Source organism: Dermochelys coriacea, chromosome 20 (genome assembly GCF_009764565.3).
Source record: "Dermochelys coriacea isolate rDerCor1 chromosome 20, rDerCor1.pri.v4, whole genome shotgun sequence".
NCBI lineage: Eukaryota > Metazoa > Chordata > Testudines > Dermochelyidae > Dermochelys > Dermochelys coriacea.
The window spans coordinates 5276067-5301343 of record NC_050087.2 but is presented as its reverse complement, the minus strand read 5'-3'; the positions used below and the strand labels follow the sequence as shown (position 1 = coordinate 5301343).

The 25277-nt window shown below is 47.9% G+C and overlaps 1 protein-coding gene across 6 annotated transcripts; it reads right to left on the bottom strand.

Annotated features, from left to right (window-relative positions):
• Positions 1 to 384: 384 nt before the first annotated feature.
• Positions 385 to 25277, bottom strand: EIF4B (eukaryotic translation initiation factor 4B). 6 transcript variants are annotated; one of them, XM_038378627.2, is made up of 16 exons: positions 25106 to 25176; positions 23336 to 23417; positions 15140 to 15283; positions 14115 to 14323; positions 11467 to 11583; positions 11207 to 11261; positions 10483 to 10623; positions 9169 to 9291; positions 8518 to 8697; positions 8098 to 8335; positions 7256 to 7365; positions 6482 to 6698; positions 6040 to 6107; positions 4166 to 4265; positions 3022 to 3094; positions 385 to 2601 (listed from the first exon to the last, which is right to left on the bottom strand). In XM_038378627.2, the coding sequence occupies exons 2-16, from the start codon at positions 23385 to 23387 to the stop codon at positions 2521 to 2523; spliced, it is 1908 nt and encodes a 635-aa protein (XP_038234555.1). In that variant the 5' UTR covers positions 23388 to 23417; positions 25106 to 25176; the 3' UTR covers positions 385 to 2520. The 6 variants fall into 6 exon arrangements, with proteins under 6 accessions (XP_038234555.1, XP_038234556.1, XP_038234558.1 ...); XM_038378628.2 differs by having other exon boundaries at positions 6040 to 6104; XM_038378630.2 differs by lacking the exon at positions 23336 to 23417 and having other exon boundaries at positions 6040 to 6104; positions 25106 to 25277.

Genomic DNA, 25277 nt, shown 5'->3' with positions numbered 1-25277 from the left:
GACAATCTCCCAGAAAAGGCCAAGCGCTCCGTAATGAAATTGAGCAAAGACTGGCAAACACCTCCCTCTTGTGGCTACCATACATCAGTGCAGGATGACCAAAGCGGCCAGCGCCAAGGCCGGAACAATTAGATTAAGAGGGAGATTGTAATGCAGGAAAGCCACCCTTCCCACACCAAACCAGGGAAGATTTCTGCTCTTCTTGCCCCGAGGAAGTCTTCCTTCGTTTGCAACAGAAGCTGGTGTGGATCTTTCCACAGGGAGTGTTCCAGGACTGTCCAGTCAGCTTTGGAAAGCTGGCATGGTACCAAGTAGAGTTCAGGACCACAGCCTCCAACTGCCAACGGTGGGAGTGAGACTTGCAAATGATTTGGGCCTTAGCGGTTATTTTAAAGATTAGCTTTATTTATTTGGAGGAAACAAAAAAAAAAAAACAAAAAAAAGAGGGGGGGGGATTTTACATAATAAAAGACATCTCCCAGGAAGTCCACTACAGATTACAAATCATTTTCATAGAAGATATTTTTGTACAAATTTTACATGTCTTCAGAATGTGTAAAACGCAACTCAATCAGTGTGACCCTGTCCCGACAGCAGAGGAGGGGGTGGGGAGAGGCGGCTTTTTCAGATGCAATTTAGTGACAGTCACCTCAAATACAGCCCCTGCGTTATCTAGACCTAGGCAATACCATGTTTGAAATTCAGCTCTGCTGTCCTGGCGGTGGCCCCCCATGGTACGTGCTGACACATCAGCTTTAATTTTTTTTTTGTTTTTTTTTAAACTAGCTAAAAAAATCACTGAAATAACCAACCAACTGCAGCTTTACAATGCATCAAATCCAGCACCTGGTAGAGAGCTGTGCTCTGCTGAGTTTGCCCAGAAGAGAGAGTCAGTCCTAAACCATGAGGCATTTCTGCAATTCTCCTCCCCCCCGCTAAGGTAAAAAGGCGACAATTGCTGAATGGGTGCACACCTTGTCAATCAAGTGAGTATTGTCTGTAGTCTTGCAATCCAGATATGCTACACCATTAATGGGTTCTTTCTGAGAACCCTGTTCTTTAGAAGGCGGTGAAACCCTCATGCTGGCTTGACTATGCCATGAGATTACCACAACTCTGCTGTCAGCTCAGGAAACCTAGTGAGGGTGAATTAAAACGGCTAAAAATTTATAATTTTACTTTTAATACACCTTGCCAGTTTTAGGCCAGTGAATATTTAGGGACTGGAGAATCTCTCTTCAGTGGAAGTTTGGGGCAGATATTCCCTGTACAAGGACCTATGCCACCAATGCTGTCTGCCTGCTTGTCCAAGTGGAGGGATTGAGTTGGACAAGCAGATGCAGAGGGGGCAGGAATATGTTCCAGAGGCACAGATGTGCAACCTGCTCCCTGCACCCAGAGACAGCCTTGAGGCCATCTAGCCTGCCCGCCCGTGCACCTTGATAGCTGTACATGCCCAACCGGAAGAGGGAGCTCTCACTCAAGGAGGGGGGGGTGCTATTTAAAACGTGTGTGAAGGGGTGACACCAGGTGATTAAAGAAGTGGGCAGGTGGTGGCTAAGGAGAAGAGATTTCAAGAGAGAGAGATACCAACCCATGGGAAGATGTCAGATCCTGAAAGGTTTGTCAGTCCCAGCAGGGCTCAGAGGAGGGGAGTTGAGCGTTTGTGCCTCCAAAGGGAGGACTTTCACTACCTTGTTAGCATGCTTAGCACTTTCCAAACTGACTGCTGTCTGAGGCTCTCCACTCCCCAGGGGGCTACCACTCGGGTTCACTGGACAGCCTGTCTGCTCTTTCCTGGATCAATTGGCCTGACCTGGTGCATCACTTTCAGAGATGAGAGTCTGGATTCGAAGCACATTTCAGAGACGGGCGCAGTTCAACACCCCCTCTCTACCTCAAAGTCTCATCCCATCCTCCACTGTTGGGACAGCAAGACAGTTTTCTCCTCCTAATGCACTGGGTAATGCTTTGTATTACACTGGATTTTGGAAAGGAAGAGCTGGCCGCTTAAGGAAGGAAGGAAGGTAGAATAACCTCATGGACTAGATACCCTACCTTCAAAGTGATCATTTATTAAGGTAACATCGCAGAATTCATCCATTTAGGCTAGCAAGATGAGGGAGAAAAGCCAGTTCTTCCTTAATTAACTGTCCTACTGCCCAATCTGCTCAGGCTTCTCCAAGACACCTGGCTGGCTAACATGTTAAACGTCCACTCTAAATGACAGGGCCTATGCTCAAGTCACACTGGAAACCACGTTGAGTCGCCCCTTTTCCTTTTAAAACTTGCACTTCTCTCCCGCTACACTTTGCAGAGATTCTCCAATTAGTTCAATACTTTAAAGGCTGCAGCAGCATGCAAGAGAAATGGTTTCCTTTTGTTTTTTAAAAAAAGTTTAAGAAAGGTCTCCAGGAGATGTTGAGTTTTACATTTTATTTCTGTCTCATCTGGTTTGGTTTGCTTTTCCTATGTTCCTGGGTGGCGATTGGCTAGGAGACAGCGCAGGGTCTGGAGACTTTAATCAGTGTAATTGTCTTCCTCCACTTCATCTTCACCATCCACTGACAAAGCAGCGTACTTGCTAACATAGCTGAACTTCTGCAAGAAATACAGCAGGTTAAACGGGGAATGAAACACCGGGTCAGCGACTCTGCAGGCTCTGTGATCGAGAGTTCAAGAGCCTGGATACAGCATTTCATAGGAGAATCACACGCAGCTCCCACTACCTACCAAAGGGTTTTCACTGTCATTTTTAATCCAGGTATTTTTTCCCCATGCCCCTCACCACTGTATCCAAGTACTTCCCAAACAATGAATTTTATCTTCCCAGATGAGAAGTATAGGGGGAAATAGCCTCATTTTACAGATGGGGAAATAGAGAACAGGAGAAGTAGATGGCACTCAGGAAGTCCACAGAACAGCTAGGAATTGAACTGAGGTTTCTGAAGTCTCAGTCCAGCCCTCCTCTCCCCACACGCCGCTGTGCTTCAAGCAGCAGCTAGTAGATTAAATGCTTACAGAGGCTGTATTCTCTTCAGGTTTCTTTGGCTCAGATGCAGATTGCGAGTCATGATCGTTCTTGCTTTCTTTCCTGCAAGAGTCAGAGTTTCAGTTGAACAAGAGTTCATTCAGCTAGAGGAGCTGCCAACGGAGTCAGTGTGCTGCTACCAGGCTACAGCTGTGCCCACTGGATTTGAAAGGGGTGCCAATCAAGGATAAGAGAAAATGGCCAATTTCACATCCAACGTGCAGGCTAGCCTTTGGTGTTTTACACAGCCTGATTCTCAGACCAGCGCTGACTGGACACAGCATGCATCACTTCAGTTAAGGAGGGAAACTGGCTTTATAGATCCTCTAATTAAGTCTGCACGTGCCTACTTCTGGCAGTGAGGGAGGCTATATAGCTATTTTACTGACTACTACTAGACGATTAGGAGCTCAGTAGGTGGATGAAGGAGGGAGTCCTGGCCCGTCCCCAAGGGCATGGCTAGTAACATGCTCAGCTCTCTGAAGTCAGACCTTACACATAAAAGCCACCTGCATGAAAGCTCTAGCAAAAACCCAGGGACTTAAATGAGGAGGGAGGGGTAACTGGCCTTGGTGGTAGCAGCATCATTAGGGGCAGGGCAATGGGGGAGACCTTGACAAGGTGTCTAAGGAATGCAGGGGGAGACCTGAAGGGCTGGATCTTAGTAAAAGCCCAAAATAAACATTCTGAAGTTAGTGAGAACTAAAACCGAGGTCAGCTCAGGTGGTGCATTGTTTTTAAAATACCTGGCAGTCTATTGTAACAGACCATTCCTGCCTCATGCCTAGTTGTTCCGATGCCCAACTGGAGAAGGAGGAGTCATGAGACCATTATACCAGCCAGTGTTTTGTGCTTCGGTTGGCAGTGGATACTGAACCAGGCAAAGCTGGCTCCTAGCATGGAAGCATCAGCATTACCAACAAGGCAGTAACAGCTCAGTACATAGAAGTCTGCAGCTATTTAAGACCTGCCCCAGCGCTGTAGGTCAGACACTCCACACCTGCCGCTGGTTAGGTCTGAAGGGGCTGGTGCATGACACTGGAATGCTGCTCAGATCTGAAACGGTTGTTGAAATAGGCCTGGTGGGAGGAAAAAGGGAAGGGGATGATGAGACATCAAGACAGACAGACATACCTATCTGAATCTTGCCAATGATCTCTGCTGCCTCCGTCTCCTGGGCCACCTCGACCTTTTGGAACGCTCTCCTTCCCCTCATCTGGTTTGTTCTCATCTCCTGAAGAAAAAAGGGCTGATGAAACGTTCCCTCTCACGAACACAGCCAAATATCAACCAACCACTTAAGGCCTGTATATCTGAACAGTTCTAGTACAGCAAGCCGGGGCGTACTAGCCTGCTGTGCATGAGGTATCAGGTGGACCCTACTCCTGCACACACAAAGTTCTGTCGTGCATTTTCAGCAAGTCCTTAGACAGCCCGTGATACACATGGCACAAACACTACCCCACAAACACTACCCCAAACAGCTTACAGTCAAGGCCCAAAATCCATCTGGGCCTTCCTAAGTTCCAGCCTGCCTGTTACCTGCTCCTCCCTATTGGCTGCACAAGGGCTGGATGTCCATGTTCTGAGGGATAACTATTCAGCTCAACTGGCCCCTTTGGCATTTCACTCCTAGTTTTTCCTTGCCTTCCTGCTTCCTCTTTTGTTTAGCCTGTCTTCTGTGACCCTCCATGTTGTGGGTTCATCCATGACTTGCTTCTCCCTTTTATGAAATCCTCTTTCTAGAACTTATGGATCCCAAAGGCAGCTTTGAGTACCCCTTCCCCAATATCAAAGAGCAATATCAAATTCATGGTCCATTTTAGTCGATTTCAGTGTCACAGGATTTTAAAAATTGCAAATTTCATGATGCTGCTGGCTGGGAGCCCAGCTCTGAAGGCAGAACCACTGCCAGCAGCAGTGCAGAAGTAAGGATGGTGTGGTATGGGATTGCCACCCTTACTTCTGCACTGCTGCTGGCGGGGCGCTGCCTTCAGAGCAGAGCGCCTGGCCAACAACTGCCGTGCTCTGGCTGCCCAGCTCTGAAGGCAGCACAGAAGGGTGGCAATACCATGACCCTCCTAAAATAACCTTGTGACCCCCTCCCTACAACTCCCTTTAGGGTCTGGACTCCAATTTGAGAAACACTGGTCTCTCCCACGAAATCTGTAGAGTATAGGGTAAAAGCACACAAGACCAGATTTTACGGTCTGGGACGTGTTTTCCATGGCTGTGAATTTGGTAGGGCCCTACCCAAGAGGATCTGAGATCAATTACATTACTTGGGAAATGCTTCCTGAACCATCTCCCACATGCTCCTTCAGACTAAGGCCTCCTTATGCTTGCTCCAAAACGTGCTGTTTTCCAACAGTCTCCTCAACAGGCCATGGCCAGTGGCACTATTACTGTCTCTATGGCAGGCAGAGGACTTGAATCTCTCTTCTCCTGGGTCGTTAATTCAGCACTCTTCAGGTTAATTCACCCCCCAAACCAGTTAAGCCAGCATTGAGGCAGGAGGCTTTGCAGTGACAACAGCATGGGAAGTGAGGTTTCCCCAATCACAGAAACTCCAACAGAAATGCAGACTTGTGAGGGGTTACACTTGCAGACCCATGGCAGCCTCCCCGGGCAGGAGGCAGTTTTCCCTTTGCGGCTGGTCAGACATCTATGCGGACAAAGGTGAGTGTTTGAATCTAGTCTGAAGGAACTGTCCATTTCTGCTCCCATCAATGCAGAGAGGAGACTGCTGCCCTCTACTGTCCGGCAGAGGAACAACTTAAGGGCAACAGAATTTGAATAGAGTTGTTTACCCCTTGGTCCTGCTGAGATTAATAAGACATACAAACAACAACAATTCCCAAACCTGGAACCACCCCTTAACTCCACAGTGCTAATGCCATGTAACTCAGGGCATCAAACCAGGGAGCAGCAGGATTAGTCCACCTGCACGAGGCAGAGTGATTCTCAACCCTTCTTGCCCTACAAGTGGAAACAAACCCTGACCGTACCTTTCCTGGAAGCACTCTTAGGTGGTGCTCTATCCTCCGACAGCTGAGCTGGTGCTGCCTGGCTGCTGCTAGGAAGACAAAAAATCCCAAAAATATGTGAACATCAGGGACGCTGCATCCTCTGACAGGTGCTTGGGATACTGCTGACTTTGAGAGCTATTTGCTTCTTGATGAGGCTCAGCCTTAGGTCTAAGATTTCAGCAGCCACATGTGGGTCATACAAGAACCAACCAGAAGCCCCCAAACCAGACTCAAACCTGAGGCCACTGCCTGAAGCTAAGCTCTACAAGGTGCATGATGCATTCACCATTGTTTCAGTGGAGAACAGAGCAGCCGCTCATCTTCAGTGGAGTTTTAACCTCCCTTCTGTAACCGAAGCTCCTTGCATGTATCTAGGGATGACAGATCGAACCCTGAGCAGACACTCGGTACAGACGCTCACCTTGTGGGAGAGTGCTGCTCCGTGTCAGAGCTCAGGGAGCGGGCAGGGGGGTTGCTGCTGCGTTTAACCCAGGCGTTCTCCTTCGGCGGTGGTGCTGGCATCACTTTCAGAGGGAGCTTCTCTTCCTTGGGGGTCTTGGAGGTTGGAGACGGGGCATCATCCTCTTTGCTGAAGGTTTCATTTTCCAAGGACTTCTCACTCTCCCTCCTTCGGGTGGCTGCAAGGACAGGAGATGGCAGTGAACACAAGGGATGTGGGCAGGCAAGACTTCCCCCAAAATGTATCTAGCCCAAGGCAGGTGGTCTGGATAGGTCCCCAATTATTCCAATCTGAGTAGCCTGGGCCATCAACCTCGATGGCCCCTTAACTATCACTTTAGGACTCTTGCCTACTGAGGCCAGCAGGTTTGACCTAACATTGCCCACGAGTAACCCGACGAGTGGCTCTTGTGTAGCAAGTGACCACTAAAACCTGATCGCTACAGCAGCCAGGAAGCCAGGCCTCACATAGCACCTGTTCTGTTGCAGGACAGGATGAGGGTACATTGATGATGGAGGCTGCACCAGAGGAGTCTGGTTAACAAGCGTTTGAGCATCACTGATGTTCTTGGTCCCATGCAACCATCCACTGAGTCGTACTAGGGATCCTTCCCCACACGCAGCCTACACACGTGAGGGGGCTTTCAACAGAAGCGGGGCTAAGCAGCCAACTTGGGAAACAAGAGTTGACAAAGGCAGGCTTGGTCCAGACCGACTCATCTTGTCCCCAACTTACTTCTTCCTGTTGGGCCAGTTCCCACGGATGGGCCTGTGCTCCCAGTCTGTGAGGACTCGCTCCCTGTCCGTGATCGCTCCTGGTTCTCTTCACTACGCCAACTGGGGTGCCTATAATAGAAATGGGGAAGAAAGTCTGATCAAACTGTAATATCCAGTAAGAACTGGGAGCGGGGCTGGAGGAGAGAGTGGGCAAAACGCCCCTCTACATCCCAAAGCTGGGGAAGGCAGTACAAGTGCTTGGCGCTTCCCATCTGCTGACCTCAAAAGGGACAGCAAAGAAGGGCTATCACCACTACTCTGCTGCTTTGACAGATGGGCAACATGAAGCACAGAGATTAACAGATTTGCCCAAGGCGACACTAGAACTCGCATCTCAACTCCCAGGTCCAGGCCCTACTTACTGGACAAGGCTGCTTCTCTTCAGAAGTCACCCAAGAGAGAATCAAGCCCAGTGTCTTCTGACAACGCAAGTCAGGAATGTACAGCTGCCCTGGTGAATAGGACCTACCAAGAACCCATACTAAGGCCGGCCACTTTTAGGTTTACGGGGCTGCCTGAAATTCCAACGAACGTTCGGCCTATGACAACGTTATTCCAAAGGATGCAAACAACCAGACGGTGCAATATTACAGAGGGGAGCAGTCACATCTCCAGCACCCTGCATGAGAGGGGTGCACAGCTTTGCAGGCATGCTAAGCCTCAGCACCCTAGTATGCACACTCCCCACATCCTTCTAAACTGTGGACACCAGAGTGCATACCACACAACCACCACGTGCAGTCAGGCAGCTCATGTAAAGAACTGCTCCCGAGGGTGTTCCAGCCCCCTCCTGCCACCTACCTCTCTCGGGGCCGCCTTTCTAGCCTTGGTTTATCATCCTCCAGTTGACGCTGCAGCTTCTCCTGCTCCTTCTGTAGCCGCTCTTCCACTTCACGCTCCCTTGCGGCCGTGTCCACAGGCTTGGCACCCCCGAAGATAGAGGCTGCGCGGCTGGACTGAGTGGCAGGGGCCACCGAGGAGTCTTCCTCCTTGGGGGCGCTGCGCGGTTTCAGGTTCAGTTTTGGCCTCTGAGTGGGACCTACATTGGATGAAGTGGACAGCAACTTGAGGGCAAACGCCATGTGATCTGTTCAGCACAGGACCCCAGGAACACCCAGCTGGGAGGAGAGAGGCACACTGGTTGCACTGGCTACCAACCCTCCAAGCTCAGCTTCCTTCCAGCTGTTGAGCCCACCCCCTGAGAATGAGCAGAGCCTTTACCTCTATCATCGCGACGAATGTCATCGCGGGCGTAGTCATCCCGGGAGCTCCACCTGTCCACCCTGTCGTCCCTCCTTTCATAGCGATCTTCGTAACGGTCACCTCCCCCTCTGAAGTCATCGTCCCGACGGTACCCAGTGCCAAAGGCTCTCCGGCCGCTGCCCACCCTGGAATCGTAGCCTACAGGAGGAGGAGAGGAAAAGCAGCACAGGTTACTCCTGAGCAATGGAGCATTACACCAGAGGATGGCTGACTAAGTGCAGGAGAGGGAGGCCCCTCTAAGTTTAGGCAACATTCCTTAATACAGGAAGGCAAGAAAGGGGCAATGGTGACCCGTACTAGCTGCAGCCAACCCAACCTCCCTGGATCTGCTCAGTCAGGAGGCACTATGAAATGTAAGTACCAGGGCAGGTCAGTGCACACCATCTGCCACACATAGGAGTAAGTGGACTGCAACTCAAAGGCATACAATGAATGGCCTGCCTTCCATCCCCCACTTCTAGAATGGGGAACAAAAACAGACCTGGGACCTGCACAATTGAAGTGGTTTGTCAATGGTTAGTGCAAGCTCTGGACAGAAAGACTCCAACTGACATGCAGTTTGATACCCTGATCCATCAGATCACAGGAAAGCCTCTGAAGCCATACTACCTCCTCTATCGTAGTCTCTACTACGGTCATCATAACGATCTCGGCCCCCAAAGCGATCCATATCCCTGCGAGGGCCATCGCGATACCGGTCTGAATCATTGTAACGATCGCGGTCCCGATACCCTAAAGAGAAAGAATGGTTACAGTACAAGGCAGCCAGTATTGGGTGACCATGCACTACTCCCAAAACACTGAGGCTTAGTCTACGCTACAGAATTAGGTTGAGGAAAGGCAGTTTACACTGACATAATGCGGCTCCTGCCGATGTAAGTCGCCCACCACACCAATTTAATTCCACGTCTGGGAGTGGTGTAATGCTTAAGCCAATGTAGCTGGGTCAGTGAGGTGTCCATGTAGATAATGTGAGGCTTACATCATCTGTTGGCTCACAGGGCTGACAGCCCGAGTCCAAGCCCGGGGCTGACAGCTGATGAGGAATTGAGGGGGCTGTGGAGAGGACAGCCTGAGCTGTGGTCGCCTCCTGGTAAGGGAATGTGGAGAGGGTGCAGAAGGGCTCCAGCTGTCAGCCTCAGAGAGGCAGGGCTCTAGCTGTCAGTTCCCCACAACATCAGTTAAATCAGTGCAAGTGCGCTTGGTGAGAACGTGCATTGCTGACAGAAGGAGCATAGTGTAGACGTTAAAAATCAAATTGAACTACTGCGGTGGCTGTATGTCAACTTAGTTTTGTAGTGTAGATGCACTAAATTGACACACTGTCCCAAGCAGCTCAGTTGGCAAAGACTCTGCAATGAATGATTCCATTCATTCCTCCCACCTTTGATCACTTGTTGAACTACATATTTCATCAGACTACCGATGGCACTTGCCACTATGGTACTGAAATGTCACGTACATTATCCTCAACACCCCTGTATGGCAGCGAAGCATTACTACTTGTTTTGCAGATGGGAAACGGAGGCACCAAGATGAACTTGCCTGAGGTCATAACACGAACCTGTTGCAGAGAGCCGGGAGCAGACCTCAGATCTCCTGGTCCCAGTCAAATACCTGAGGCTACCTACACAGACTCTCCACCCAGTAACTCAACTGGTCGCCATGTGCAGAGCTGAAAATAAGTATGCTAGGATACCATGATGATGTCATTTCCCAGGAGACACCATCCAAAAAGGAAGGATGTTGCTGGAGTATGAGGGATACGCAGGATCTGGCTCCTCAAATCTGGGGACCTGCAGATCCACCCTCAGCAGATCCCAGAAAAAACCCAAGAGAAGGCGTGGAACTAACATTTCACAGGTAATGTTTAATGACAAGATACTATGATGGGCATGGAGGGAGGACTCTCAGCCAACTCACGGTCTCCAAAGCTATCCTCGCTCCTGCGTGGAGGGTAATCATCAAAGCTATCAGTAGCAGGACGAGCCCTCCAGTCAGTCTCGAATCTCTCTGAGTCTCGGTTGCGATCACGATCTCTGCCGAAGGAGCGATCGTCCCTGTCTGCAGAAGGGAGGGAACCAGACAGCAGTCAGGCTTGGAAGGTCAAGTCTTTAAGGGCTGGTGCAAATGCCCAAGGGCTGAGCACCAAAGGGGAAATCCATGGATTTGAAATGCAACGAGACTGATATGGCATCTCTGCTGTTTGGCATGTTGCCTTGCAATTAATACATCAATGACAACAAGAACCTCTGACTGATGCTTTAGAAGGATGACGGGCCCAGCCAGATTCAAGGACAGTACATGGGCGGTGGGGAAGAGGGCTGCCCTAGTGTTGCTTACAGGTACCAGCAGCCACTGAACATTCCAGCTACCCCTTTGGCAAAGCGTGCAGATGTGCAGAAGCCTTGGCCCTGCAGCAAATGAGAACAGCATGCATAGACAAGGAGGACCTATATGCTGCCTTTGAACTATTTAGGTCAGAGGGAGAGAAGGCTGCCAGCCAGTCACCAGCTCTTCAGGAGCTCCAGTGCTAAGGCAGATTCAGTCATGAGGACAGTTGCCTTGCAGTGTGGTGCCTAATTTGTCAGCATTCAGTTTATCTGATCAGAGAGGAAAATTGCTACCTATTTCAGGCAGTTCTCACCTTTATCCTGAGCTTGATCAGCAACATCCACTCGTATTCTTCTGTTCCCTAGAGACTGAACACACAATACCAAATTCATTAGCCTTTCAGCCTGAGGATGTGGGGATACTTAGACAGTTTTTTCTAGGGAGATCTTAGAACACTTTGAGGAACAGTGTCTGTTAACTGGGCCCTGGAATATCCCGTGAAGCCACCTGGGGTCTGGAAGCAAGAGTTTTAGGAATTGCTTTGACCCCGTTTCTTTGCAGGTTTCAACTCACCTCTTCATTGAGGCTCAGAGCCCGGAGCAAGGAGTCCAGGTCTTCAAACTCGGCATAACCAAAACCTTTCAACCTTTCTGGGTTAGTAGGTTCCCGGGGCAAACGCACAGCACTTATCTGCAGTCAATTGGGAACAGAAAGGAAGAATCTCATTAGAAGGGTCAGGATCCCTTGATGAGTGATGTACAGGAAGACTCAATAGGACTGGGTTTAACTATACATTCATCTGGTAGTTCAAATCCATTGGAGAAGGCATGTGGTCTCCAAAGAGGAGATGTTGAGTTTCCCAAATTCATGTGACTCAAATAAGATTTATGAATTAAGCAAGCCAGACAGCATAGTTCGCTTGCAGGCAAATAAGAGGATTAGTATATCAGAAACACATGGACCTGGTTCCTGTTTAAAGTGCTATTGTCTGAGAACCCAGGTAACAGTTTGGAATGAAGAATTTGGCACTGGTAAACAGTGTCCGACTTTCAGCTCTGGAGACTGAAGGTCTTTATCCACAGAACAGGGAAAACAGTCATTGGCAGAGCAAGCTTCCTTGGTATATTCCTGGTGAAAACAAGATCTGTGAGTCTTTCACTCTAACCTCTGCTGACAACTACCAACAGCAGAGCCACCTGCTGCCCCTTCCTCCCCATTTCGCATAAGTCAAAGAGGAGCTGTTAGAGGGCACTGGTCAGGATTGACCTAGACTGGAATTGGAACTGGCAGTACAAGTCAGAACGCTTCACACTTACACAATTTGCAAAAGGATCTTTGCACATTATATATGCACTCTCCCCACCCCGCAAGGAAAGCGCCCTATGAACCCCACCCATTTCTACAGCTTACTTAATATTACTTGATGAAGTCCTCAAGTAAGGCCAATTTCTGACCTGCTTCAATGGAAAGACCCTTCAAGCTAGATTATGGATAAAACAGGAACAGCAGTTTTATTCTCAGCTGCACAACTACGGACGACACCCACTGCCAAGAAGGGCAGCTCACACAACGCTTATGATTAGGTTTGGGATGCAGAACTTAAACTAATATCACTGCTTGCAGTATAGTTTGCTTAAAGTATTAAATGTCACTTCAAAGGCTAAGCTAAATTCTATCACATTAATGATTTCCACTTGATTAACCACTTCATAAGCACAGTTGCTCCCAGTGGCGCTTCCTGCTTAGAGAAGCACAGCACACAGCTCAAAGCCACAGCATATCACAGTGGTTTGTGGAGGTTACACTCAAACAAGGAGCTCAAATTGTGTTCAGATAAGCCACATGTGACAAGCCATTGGCTTGATAAAGAATTACAGAAGCAGCTGGGCAGTGGTTAAGAGTGAATGATATGGGCAAACCTGCAGGTCATCAAGTGAGGAAGGGAAAATTCTAGTGATGGTTATTAAATTGACATTCCATATTTATTATGCACACATCCCCCCCCATTAATATTTCCTATCAAATTTTCTCAGTTTGACTCCGCCAGATCAAGAGGTTTTTGCTGCTGGAAGCAAAACATCAGCTAGCCAGCTAGGGCAGCTCAGTGTTGTCTTTCGGAAGCATGGACCACCACCTCCAAAAGTACCCAGTCACTTGCTAATGCACGTAGGGTATAAGTAGAGGATGGGGCAAGTATTGGATGACTGTAAGCAACAGAATGCCAGGAAGACTGGTTGGCAGGAAATTAACAAGGCAGTCCCTTACTCTGAAGATACCAATGAGTTCACCAACTGGTTATGTAAGGCTATGTCTATACTATGGACCTTACAGAGGCACACCTGTACCACTACAGCTGTGCCGCTGTAAGGTCTTCCGTGTAGACACTCTTTGCCGGCAGGAGAGAGCTCTCCTGCTGGCATAAACAACCCACCCCCAACAAGCGGCATTGGCTATGTTGGCAGGAGAGCCTCTCCTGACACAGAGCTGTCAACATCACCACTTTTGCCAATTAAACTTATGTCAACCGACACGTTTCACCGACAAAAGTGGTAGAGTAGACAAAGCCCAATACAGTACATCGGTCACCTCTCAGACGGACATTCACCATTGCCATCCACCTAAAGCCAGCGCAGCCTCTCTAGATGGCGACACTGGAGCTCAGCAAAGACTGCCCAGGAAGACAGTGGCAGAACGGGACCTGGGACTCCTGCATTCTACTCCCAGCTTTGCCACAGATTAAGCCTCCATCCACTCTTAGGAACTTACTAGACCTCATCTCTCACTTACTCTTCCCATTTATTTTTCAGATATGTGGAACTTAAGAGCATACGAGATGAAAATGGCTTCTTCACTGCATGCTAAGTATTCTAGGTCTTTGGCACAGCCCTAGGCTGCTATATGCAGCAAGTGCTATGAAGTCTATTGCAATGACTATGACACTGTGATGGACCCCCTGCTGTACTGTTATAGGCAAGTTATTACTTCCAAGAAGGAGGGGATGCTGCATCAGTAGGAAGAACAAATGAGTTATAGTTGCAAGTTGAAATGGACAAGAAATGCAAGCAATGTCATTTTGACCATAACAATCTGCTGTGAGCAGCGGAGCTCATCATCACATTGACAACGTTCAGTTCAACACCCAACGGCACATCAAGAAATATTTCACATTCCCTGCTGTATGTGTCACAACAAACTTAAAATTATGCATAACAGATACTCACATTGAGTCCTCTGAAGAAGTCCTTGATGGACTCTTCTGACACATCATAGGGCAAGTTTCCCAGAAAGGCAGTGTACGGGGGCGACTTTGGAAGACGGCTTCTGTCTATATTGGGTTCCCGAGCAGCCCGAGGTGCGGTGGGCAGGATGGACCGGTCAATTGGTGCAGCTCGGTACACATCATCATCGTTACTATGCCAAGTGGTGGAAACTAGAAGAGAAATTTTGCACATGGTCAAGACACACTGAGCAAGTCCCCTAGCCTTTATAGAAGTTGATGCCTCTCAGATCCCCTCTTCATTGGGATTAATGTTTGAATTTACTTGCAGCCCCTTCAGGCATCTTAAAGGCATTAAAGATGATCAAGAAAAATGTTCAGCAATATTATAAACAATCCCACAATTAGATTCAACTGTGCCATGTATTTTAGGGCACTTCCCCCCCAACAGATCATAGCACATACGCTGCACAAAAACATGAGATCCAGCGAATGAACAAAATTGGACAAACAAAAAAACCCCCAACAGACCAAGCCGGTAATAAAATGGGGACAAAATGGTCCAATACAGCAGACAGAAAAGTTTTCAGTGAGCTCCGAGTACAGCCACTAAGGGGCAGAGTTAGGGAATGAGCAACTTGGACAGAATCCCTGAATCAGGATATCTCTGCTGGGAGCCCCAGACCAAGCCTCAGATAAAGCAGAGAACTCAGTTGGTCTCTCAAAGGAGTTAGGTGTTACAAGTACTGCCAAATACTAAGAGTCACTGAAAATGTTCGTTCTTTCCCCGTTGATGTACAAGACTCTCATAAATGCAGAGAAACTATATACAGAACATGACAGTGAAACTGACTAAAGTGCTTTCAAGTGCATCATGAATAAGCTAAAAAAAAAATAAAGGCACTCTTCCTGTAATCTTTTAGCTTCAAGATGTCTTAACATCAGTAGGTTTCACTGACATTTAAGCTATTCAGGGACAGTATCTAGAGACAGAATGCTAATAGTACGGAAACTTGGGAACAAACGTACCATCTCCTTCCAGGTCGTCTGTCTCATCGGCCCAGCTGACTGGTTTTGGAATAAAGGTGGTTCCACTGCCACTACCGCTGCCGCCATCCTCTGCCAGAAAGTCCGTCAGAGTAAGGGTTTTCCCCTTCTTGTTCTTCTTCTTAGCTGTTAAAGGGGAGAAGGGGACAGACATGAGTAACATCTGGGCACAATTAATTCCATTAAAGACGACAGGGAATGGAGGAGTTAATGCCCATCACAATGCCTACGGAGGCAAGTATCCTACATGCTCAGGATGATACACATCACCTCTAGGCCAAACCTCACCAGCACAAAACCACACCCCACCATTCCCACAGACTGGGAGAACAAAAGCCATCCATTTGTTATATAGCATTAGACTGCCAGAGTAGTCTATGGAGTTGAAAGACTTTTTATTCATGGGTCTCCATCATAACTTTTGTTGTGCATTTGACTCCTGCTATTTTAATTGGCATCTCTATGAACCCACACCAGAGGAATTCTCACTAGCACTTAGAATCTCTGGCTGTGGCTTGTGGCCTAAGGATTCAGGCCTATAGTCAGTGGGAATGGGGCAGATCTGTTTTGCTCTTTTCTTCAGGGCCCTTCTGATGGACTGGATTTAAATTAAAAAAAAAAAATCTCACTTTGAACCTTCCCCACTTTTTTCCTAGCCCTTGTTAGTTCAGATGGACCTCTCTATTTTCATTCCTTTGTCGCAGAGCATCCCTTAGCTACCTGAATTACAGTGACACCCACAGCTGCCCCACAAGGATCATGGCCCATTGGGCAAAGCACCCACCACCTCTACTTACAATGGACAATTATTTGAAAGCCTCTGGGACCCTCCTGTGAAAAGTCTACAGCCCCACTCATTCTACTTGTGCTGGAAGTTCCTGGCTTCTAAGTGAAGAATATACTATTGCCAACAAGGTGGTTGAAATGTTACTATGAGAAAGGCATGCAGGTCACCTGAACTATGAGAGCGACTGGACGCTCTGGTAGGACTGTATCCCATTTGAACCCTTTCATGGTCTATTTTACAGAGGAAGGACGGTCCAATGGTCAGCACCAACCAATTCCCTGATCTGCTACAAGCTTCACGTGACAAGTTACTGAGGTCTGATCTACACTTAAAAATTAGATCAACCTAGCTACATCACTTAGGGCTGTGAAAAATGTCAGTGTAGACATGGCTAGGTCAACTGGAGAATTCTTCCATTGACCTTGCTAAACAACTTTTTCAAGAGGCAGTAGTACATAGACAGAAAAACCCCTCTCCGTTGATGTAGGACGTGTCTGTGCTACAGCTTGCAGTGCTGACATGGGACCCGAAGCACAGAGATTCAGGCCATCTGTAAAACAGGATAACAGCAATGCTCTGCCTCACACGGGTTGTGAGGAGAAATGCATTTAAGACTGAGATGCTCAGATACTATGGTGACGATGGCAAGAAAAGCTCCTTAGATGGGTTTAAGTGCACTCAAATATGCAATAAATCTGGTATACATGCAACGAGGGAGATTAGCTATTCTGAAAGCCTGACAGCTACACTTCTTGTGTTTTAAAACTAACTTTAATTGTACCCTGGGCAATTTCTATTTTGTTTACATTAACAAAAAAGACTAACACACTAATCAGGTACTTGCACATGCATAATGAAATGACAGCACAAAACCACCCCATGGTAACACTGAGATCATGTTTGTGTTATTCTATAACCAGCACAGCATCACACATTTAGTGGATATTTGTTGCTGTGCACGTGCAAAGCAAGAACATAATTCCTTACTGGTCCCCTAAACACACTCACAAAATAACCCACCTTGAAAGATTCAGCTTTTCAACCGCAGCATGTACATACATAATTCACAAGACAACTCAATATGGTTTTCTGTGGTGGCAAAAGACCAAACAAAAGATTTTCACCTGCCTATAACTCAAAACTAGGAAGCAATTTCCTTAAACTTTCAAAATGCCATCTTAAGGCCAAAAACAAACATGAAAGAGTTAATGGAAACTGGACATTTTAAAACAGGGAAGTTGATGGAATTCTAATAAACTTGGCTTGAGTTTTCAGAAACGAATAATTTTGGGTTCTCAACTTGAGACTTTTACAGGTGCTCAATTTTCAGTGGACAGATGCTCAACACTTCTGAGAGTCAGGCCCTTCCAAAATATCTCAAATTGAGCATCCAAAACCACTGATAAACTTATGCCCTTATCTTTAGTAGTTGCTACAATAAACTATAGTAGAAGCTTTGCTGCATTTCATACAGATCTCTTACCAACTTTCTGGCAGGGGAATGAAGAACTGATCTCTGTATTTCACAGTTAGTACCTTTCAATAAATGCATTTTATGAAAATTAGATCTTACTAGCTTTCAAATATGTTCTGCAACTGACAGTAAACCAGACCTGGTCTACCATTCTCTTCAGTATAAGCAGGGAACTGCTGACAGCACATAAAATGTTTCTTCTTCAGGTGGATGAGGATCAGTATTATGATTGCAAATTGGCTACAAGCATTAGCTGTATAGCCCCGGCACTAAGAGTAACACCGAGTTCTGGCTGTACGTTGAATATCCGATAATACCTTCCCTGTCACCCAACCCTATTCCCCACCTTTCAGCACACCTGATTTACTTTGTATCCCCATATTCCCCTTTGATCTCAATCCAGACGGTAGCATATCAAGCCTCACCCCTGCTATTTTAGCCCTCTGCTGCAACACTTGGGACATTGTGCCTTACAGAACAAACTCTCTGGGCATCCAAGAATATCTACAGAAAAGTCACTGCCCAGAACTGCCACAGAAATTTTAAGCTATGTCTTCTATCAACACCCAGGGAACATCCAGCACAGAACAGGCCAACTCTTTTTGCTCAGGAGTTTTGTTGTTTGCTCTGAATCTAATTTGACATTCCTGGAAACCTTCCCTTTATTTTAAGCTTCAGCAAACAACCTGGAAGACTTTCTGCTATGGGCTGTCAGAGCAACATAAGCACATGCCTCCAAATGAGACTTATCAGCTGCTTCTCTTTAACCACCTGAGGAAAAAACAAACAAAAAAAGACAAGTTTGGAAAGCCTGCCAGTCTGCAGTGAAATGCTACCATCATAAGTAGAGAGATATCAATATTTTAGCTCCTACAGGCCAATAACCTGGCAGCAACCAATTTCACAGCCTCCCATCCACCATGCTGCCAACTGTGCACAAGAATGCAGACTCTGAATATGGGGAGGTTCCACAGATTACTGCCACATAAAACAGGGCACTCCAGGGCCCAGGCCACCAGGCTTCTCTCAATCACCTAGTCAATGAATCACTCCGTGAAATACTGTTTGATAAGATTAGCCACATCCTAGGAGGCTCTTTAGAATTCCCCTTAGGCTGGTCATAGCAGGTATTACTTGTAGCACTTCCTACACTAATGCAAAGCTTTCCAAATCACCAATGGCTTTCATGGGGGTGGTAAAGAAGTCATATGAGCAAGCTTACCCATCACCAGTGTTCAGTGTCTTTAAAATGGAGTTTCCATATCACAGGTTGGTTTAAACCTACACACTAGGCAGAGGATGTGTTCAGCATTAATAAGCTTAGCAATGTGGAATGACACAGAACACGTATTGGGACTGTAGGATGCAGGTCTGCTCTCTCCTTTGGCTTCCACTAGCTCCTTGAGGATGTTCTGGCTTTGATCTTCAGCCTTTAGTGCCCCCTCTGTATGCCTTGTGGAGCCTGGGCCCTGAGGATTCCACCGTGCCCATCTTCACAGGCAGGCTCAAATCAAAGTATTTTCATTAGCTGGGCCAGATTATTCCTCCACACAAATGATAGGAAGGAACGCCATTGAAGCCAGAATGGCATAAAATTGGTGAGAGGGGAAATCAGACTGCTAAGCTAGGGCCATCTGGTCACAGGGATATCAATGAGACTTCTGCAGAAAATCAAGCGGAGGCCATTGCATTCAGCATTACACAAAGGACACCTTTAGGGGTACTTGCTGCGTTTCTATTCCTTCCCCCTGTCTCTGTTCTGCCGGGTTGGAGACTGCTTGATATTTTCTATTGGGAAGGGGTCTTTGCATGACTATTTCGCCTCCAGCAGCTCCCAAGAAATCTATTTCTCTGCAACCTGGCCAGCTTTCCCTACCAGCATACCGAGGGAGTCCAGCACCACCCAACTTTTCTTCCCTTCCTCAAGGAGTGGCTTGCTCATGGTTGCCCACAACATTAAAAGACTACATTGCTTAGAGCAGCATATAATCTTTGGAAGCAAGTTTGACTACAGGGCACTTCCCCTGCCCTACTGGACAGCTCAGTATATGAAATAAATTGGTTCAGAAGCAGCAACTTCAATTACGTTCACTTACTTTCCTCTGCTGCCTGCATGGTAACTGGGCAGACCCTGAACACAGATACATGGCATTTGCTTGAACTGCTCGTCCTTCTCACTTTCCTCCCCCGCAGCCCACCCCAGAGTCTAAATCTTGCAGCAAAGCCACATGGTCCTTTTTTTTTTATTAAACCACCTCACTTTGTTGCCATAGAAGCAAATGTGAAATCACAGATTCAGCATTGTGACTTCATGGCTAGGCTAAAAGGAGGAGGGGAAAAAAGCCTGAAGCACAGGCAGGTTTGACCTCAAACGAGATGGGAATGGAAAGTAACAGCTTGGAGCCTTAAAAATCTTCCAGCCTTGCAGATTGAGTTCCAAGGAGTAACAGTGAGCTCCAGTTAAGACACTCGGTTCCTGTGGCCAGGTGGAATTTTGAGGTGCCAGGGCGATAAACATATATGGTAGATTCTCCTATCCCATTTTGTTAGTCCCTATTTTATTCCATCACCCATGATGCCTGCCCTGCAGTTACTATTGTCCTAGCAGAGATCTTACCCCGTGCCTTCTTATCAGTAGATTTCAAAGCACTTTACAAAGGAAGTCAGTATCATTATCCAAATTGTACAGGTGAGGAAACTGAGGAAGAGCGAGGGGAAGCTACTTATCCAAAGCCACAAGCCAGCAATGAAACTCAGGCCCAAAATCCCAGTCCAGTGCACAATCCACTAAACCATACTGCCTTTTCCAGAGCCCCTCAACAGCACTCAGGGCACTGGTCTACACGACAAACTTAGGCTGGCTTAACTACATTGCTCGTGGTTGTGAAAAGTTTAATTCCTTGTGCGATGCAATTAAGCCAGCCTCAGTCGCAGTGTAGATACCGCTAGGTTAACGAGGAATTCTTCCTCTGGGAGAGGTGGATTTACTACTGCAATGGATAGGGTTTTTCCACTGCTGTAGTTAAGTGTCTGCTTTACAGCATTGGAGCCTCACTGCTGTAGCATTTCTAGTGTAGATGTACCCTAGAGTCACCCAGAGGAGTCAGAGGCATCTACACAGAGCCCATGCTGACTAGGAAAGTAAGAGAAGATGACTTGCAGCTAGGCCTCTTACATAGCAGCAATGATTAATATTTGACCACAGGGCCAGCCTACTTCGCACTCTAACTAGAACAGCAGTTTCAGGAATAATGTCCTATACCCCAAATCTGTCAGAAGTAAGTGATTAATGGAGAGTCCATATAATTTACTGGAATTATTTGAATACAGAGGCACAGGTTTATTGCTTCTTCCCTCCCCCATCACTCAAATGATATCGCCAGCATCCCCCTACTTCACTGCAAACATCTCTTTTCTTTCAGGTTGCCTTCTGCTCTACCTTCTCAATTCCTGTCACACACCTAATTCAGCGACCAGCCTTCCATATACTATGCAGAACATGGCCTCACCAGCGACTAAAACAGCACTACAGATAATTAGATCTAAATGAGAAACGTCTACCCTGGGGTGAGCTTTAGAAGTTCATAGTCACTGTATCAGCCGCTCAGTTTACAAAATGTAGTTATTTTTAAGGTGGTCACACAAAATCCACATGCTGCTACCTGTGCAGCTTTGGAGTCTTCCAGAAAACCCCAGGGATAAAGGTCCCATGATGTTTAAGGTGACCCTCTTGATGCAGCAGAAGAAACTGAAAAGACTCCAAAGTGCCCCCGCCCCTTAGTGCAAAATGCACTGGTCTGATGTTTTTATTGTATACACTGGGAATGCTATTGCTGAACATGGCAAGCAGGGGTTGCAAGAGCTCTTGCAAATGGGGATGATAGGGGGAATCTAGCTAACCTTTAAGAACTATCAATTGTTAAAAGCACTGGAGTCTACAAGGACTGAGAATTAAAATTGGGTTAGTCCTCTAGGATGGTTAAAGTTCAGTTTGCTGGGGTAAACTCATGGAATTATGACATCAGACAAGGATAAAAACTGGTAGATCAGCAGCAACAACCTCACACAGAAAATGAGGCTTAAGTGCCCTCCTGCTGTAGGCAAGCATTGCTCAGAAAGAAAGCGAAGGTGTTTCATGTATGTTCCCACCCCCAAGGACGTCTAATTGGTATCAATGATTGGTTGCTAAATGACAGCAAATGCACTGCTAAGTAGAGCAGACGCTGCATTCATAAAACCTGCAGGCTGGCTGTTTGCTCAATTTGCATCAAATGGCTGACAAGTCACAGGCAGTAGCCAACAGTATGAAGCAACTTCTGTTGCTGAACGCAGTGCTACTTATGCATCACCGAACCTGTCAAAACCTCATATGGCTCAGGAAGAACAATGCAGGGAAAGACACCTGGACAAAAGAAGCCCTTTCTTGCCAGTTGTGGATTTCCAATAAGGCCAATATCAGCTTCCTCCTTGATATGAGCAGAAGCTATCTCCAAACTAGGCACCAGTTATATCTGGGAGCACCAAGCCCTTCAAGAGTTTTCTTAACATCTACTGCTGGTAAATTCCGATTCCAATTCCCAGCTGCTATATACAAACAAAAAGCATATGCTACTGCTCTACTCAAACTTAGCTTATTGAAACATTACCATTATTAAGAGATGTACAGCACTTGTACAGAGATCTATGTTTTATTAATGCAGCTTTGTAAAACTGTTAGGCAATTTGATCAGCCTAGGCACAAAGCCTATTTGCTTACCCTTTGATACAATGTTGAACATGCTAGTGATTTGTTTATTTAACTTACCCCATTAAAAAAGTTACCCCAGGGAATTGTGAAAATAAAAATTCAAGGCAGAATTAGTATATTGTAAGTATTATATTTAATGTAGCTCTAAATGAGTGACTTAAGCGATTTTGTGTGTTTCATCATTTTCCCTTATCCTTAAGCTCAAAGCAATATTTTGCTTTTTGGGCTGCACAAATGCGTAAGCATATCATGGGCTCAGGTTCTAGTCAGCTACAGACACGTCTGTGCAAACACCTAGGGAAAAGGCAGGCAGGTATTTCTGCCTCAAACTGCTTGCTATGAAATATGGGACCTTACAGGTCTGTTGGTGGAACTCCAAATGGCATCTGCAAATTCAGAGTGCTGCAGTTTTGCTTAACTGTCCTGATCCATGCCCCCTGACATTTCAGTCATACAGCGAGAGCCATGTTATTGCTGTTCGGGGGGGGGGGGGGAGGAGTTGGTTTTATACTGAACTCAGAAAGATGAAATATTACTCATTTTAGAGCAAAAGTGAGTTAAGTGAAGAAAACTGCCTGAACAGTTATACTGATGCCTTGACCTTTCCTAGATGTCAAACACTTACCATCTTATGGGGGGGGAACCCACAAATTCTGCTGCTTTTTCTCTAGGGAACTGAAAGGGACACAGCTGACTGAATTAGTACCAATGGACTCTCATACAGCTAGGGCTTTTGTGGTTACTGTAATCAGAAGTGTAACCAGTGAGATGAGAGACAGACGTCAGCCTAGTTAACTGCAGAACCTCAGTATAACCCTAAAACTAAGTCATCCTGACTCAATAGCTACAGACCCCTCAGTTCTTAATCGAGCAATACTGGCTAGGTGTCAGGAAGAGTCCAGAGTAAAGCCAATCTTTCATATAAATTAACGGGAGACCCATTGCTCCAGACAGGTAAGACTATATTTAAATAATGAAGCTTCCCCCACCCCAAAACAAACAGACCTTTAGCTCCACAGAGGTTTTCTAAATTAAGAGCATTTGTTGAAGGAAGGTTCCAAAAGGATAACTTGCAATAAGGGGTGTGTGATTAAACTCTTCAGCATGGGGTCTTGGGTTCAGGGGGTTAGAAAGAAGAAGAGCCCTGCTAGGAGATTCAAGGGTACATACCTTCTGGCTTATTTTGGATACTACCTGCAGATAATGGTGCAGTCTGGTGCATTTCAAAGGCATATAAAAGTCACTCTTCAGACTAAGACAGTAATAGAAATTCAAGTTCAACATCATCCAAAGAAGTAAATGAATCTCAACAGCAGAGAAAGCCCTTTCAGTTTAGGTTTCAGAGTAGCAGCCGTGTTAGTCTGTATTCGCAAAAAGAAAAGGAGTACTTGTGGCACCTTAGAGACTAACAAATTTAGTAGAGCATAAGCTTTCGTGAGATACAGCTCCGATGCATCCGATGAAGTGAGCTGTAGCTCACGAAAGCTTATGCTCTAATAAATTTGTTAGTCTCTAAGGTGCCACAAGTACTCCTTTTCTTTCAGTTTAGAACAGCCAAATCTTTCACCTTTTATTCTGAAGGGAAGGAAAATGCTGCAATACCATTTCCCACCCCTCCTGGATTCCATCCTGACCCTATACACCATATTAGAAATACAAGGCAGACAGCAAGTCCTGGAAGGGACAGAGGAGCTGTACAGAGCAGGGCACAAACCCCATTTCCTGCAGTAGAAGGGGCACTGCATCCCTGCCACCCAGGATACAGGGTGGGCAAGAGGGCGGGGACAGCAGCATATCCTACTTGTGGGAGGGAGAACTCTACAGAGCAAGTGTTGCAACAGGCCCAAGCAAAATGGCATGGGGCAAAGACGTGTTGGGGGGGGGGTGCTCAACCTCCCAGGAGAGGGGCCTACCCAGCTCTCTGAGGACAAAGATAAGAGATGCAAACTAGCGATGATCTGATCAGTGGTGAGTGCGCAGGCTGGGCTGCCCTTTCCTCCCGTGAGAAAGAGACCATGTGGGAACACTGCACCCTCTGGTCCTGGGGTGCATCCGGAGCTTCACACCCCCCTCAGGGCAGGGGGGCGGGGTGGCAGGAGCGATACCCAGCCCTGCGGGCAGGCCGCAGACCCCCCTACGGGGTTCTATGTGGAGCGGTCAGGCCACACCCCTTAGCTTTGGGGTGGGGGGAGAAATCGGGGCACCCTGCACCCCCCACCCCGTTCTGGGGGAGATGATGCAGCACTGCGGGAAGTCGGGGGCCCCGCACGTGGCGCTGGGGAACTCCTGGTCTGTCGGGGGCGGGGAAGGGGATGCGCACAGCCAGGGCCCTGCACCCCGCCCTCTCCCAGGAGAGATGGCCCCGCGCAGGCACCCGGGCTGGGCACCGCCCGCAGCCAGCGGCTGTTCCACCACGCCCCCCCCGGGTCACCAGCGCACCCACGTGGGTGCCGCCCAGCCTCCTTCTTCCTCTCTCCGTGTCCGCTCCCGCCCCCCCCAGCCAGCCAATCCCTGCGCTTGCGCAATCACCCGACCGAAGCTTCCATCTGGCTCCCCGGTTCCCCCGTCAATCACCGGCGGCGCGAGCCGCCCCTCCCCCAGCTGCCCCCCCCCCCCACACGGCGGGATGGCGCGCGCGCCGCGACTCGGAACGTTCCAGGCTGGAACGTTCCGAGCCGCGGCGCGCGCGCCCTGGCTGCCTGGGGAAGGGGACGGTGCGCGCGCGCGCCGGCGAGGCCCGAGGGGAGGGGAGGGGAGGTGCGCGCGCGCAGGCGATCCCTGCGTGGAGGAGAAGACAGACAGGATTCGCCTCGCTCGGGCTGGGGAGGGGAGGGCGAGGGTCGGCCCGGGGTGAGGAAGCGGGTAGAGTCCTCGGCCCGGAGAAGGGACCCGGGCCTGGCTCAGGTCTCAAGGGCCCGGAGGCCGCTGAGCACCACTCACCTGAAGCCGCCATGTTGGGCAGAGGGAGAGAAGGCAAAGGACCCGGATGGCGCCGTCACGTGACTATAGCGAGGCAAAAGCCCTCCTCCCGAAGGGGCGAGGCTCCAGTGGGGAGGGGGAGGGAGCGCGGTTGATTCTGCGGTTCCGGGCGATGCAGATAAAATCCAAGAGT